The 1,210-nt window shown below is 32.7% G+C and overlaps 1 protein-coding gene across 1 annotated transcript; it reads left to right on the top strand.

The window, feature by feature from the left end:
* The first annotated feature begins 208 nt into the window (after positions 1 to 208).
* Positions 209 to 1,210, top strand: LOC113325830. The gene is made up of 2 exons (XM_026573697.1): positions 209 to 620; positions 788 to 1,210. Exons 1-2 carry the CDS (start codon positions 331 to 333, stop codon positions 960 to 962), a joined length of 465 nt encoding a protein of 154 aa, XP_026429482.1. The 5' UTR covers positions 209 to 330; the 3' UTR covers positions 963 to 1,210.

Below are 1,210 nucleotides of genomic sequence, written 5' to 3'. Positions count from 1 at the left end.
AAATACACTTTAATGGAGTAAAATAACCAAAAAAAAGAAAACAAAATTATTAACAAAAGGGACTGACAAAATAATAACAAAAATACAAAATTGATATTAAAATAAAGAAAATCACTGACGTGGACGTTTTGTTCATATAAAAACATCAACGGTGTAGATTTCATCTCCTACCTTCCTCATTTCGTTTTTAACTCCCCCCTCCTCTTCACAATTCTCTTCTCCCCTCTCTTCTTCACTCCTCTTCCTCTCTCTCAAATTCTCTGAAGAATTTCTCTTTTTCTCTAAACCAGAGCAAAAAATTTCTTTTTTATTTCTATATAGGTTATAAAGATGATGTTAGGAAAGAGACCAAGAGTACCACCAGTGTTCAGAAGAACCACAAGTATTACAGAATTTACTATAGATCTTCTTGACGTAGAACCCATTAATGGTGATGATGTTAATAACAACAACAACTATTTAACAGTTGATCAGAGAGTGTTATCGACTATATCACCAAGAAATTATACTAATTTAAGAAGTCCATTATCTAATTCATCAGCTCAAACTTCTCATTTCTTAAGAGCTTGTGGTCTCTGTAATCGTCGTTTAGCTCCTGGTCGTGATATCTACATGTATAGGTATACCTTTTCTTCCAATATTTCCATTTAAACAGTGAATTTCAAGGTTTTTCCAGAATGGGTTTTGTTTTCTTGGATTCAAATTTCATTTATTTATTTATTTTTATTTTTTTTGTGATATATCAACGAATTTAAGATCTGATTATTTTGTGATTTTCTTGTGACAGGGGAGATACAGCCTTTTGCAGTTCAGAATGCAGACATCAACGGATAATTGAAGATGAAGCGAAAGAGAAATCATCATCATCATCGCCGTTTAGACCAACAACAAACAGAGAATCTTCAACAATAACCGTTGGATCTACAGGGTGTAATCAAAGTGGACCTGTTGCTGCAGCATAGCATCAGCTTCAAAACTGAAATTAATGGGAGTCTTTGTCTTGTAATGGAGGGAGGAGGGGTGTGATTAATTTTCTGTCTTGTATGCAATTTGGCAGTATTTTGAGAAGAAGAAGAATCAAAAGAAAGAAAAAAAATTGCAAAAAATTAGGGTTTATCATGTGGATAACTAAAAGTATATTTTGTATTTCTTCCTCTGTTTTGGTTTTCTTGGGGTTTTAATATGAACGGAAGATAATTTCTGGACCTAA

The sequence above is a fragment of the Papaver somniferum genome, unplaced genomic scaffold (genome assembly GCF_003573695.1).
Source record: "Papaver somniferum cultivar HN1 unplaced genomic scaffold, ASM357369v1 unplaced-scaffold_0, whole genome shotgun sequence".
Lineage (NCBI taxonomy): Eukaryota > Viridiplantae > Streptophyta > Magnoliopsida > Ranunculales > Papaveraceae > Papaver > Papaver somniferum.
This window is presented reverse-complemented; position numbering and strand designations above follow the sequence as displayed.

Bases quoted from the DNA above. Each gene is read 5' to 3' on its own strand.
- LOC113325830 (XM_026573697.1), top strand. From the start codon at position 331: ATGATGTTAGGAAAGAGACCAAGAGTACCACCAGTGTTCAGAAGAACC. The intron at 621-787 runs GTATACCTTTTC...TTCTTGTGACAG, and splicing joins CGTGATATCTACATGTATAG to GGGAGATACAGCCTTTTGCA.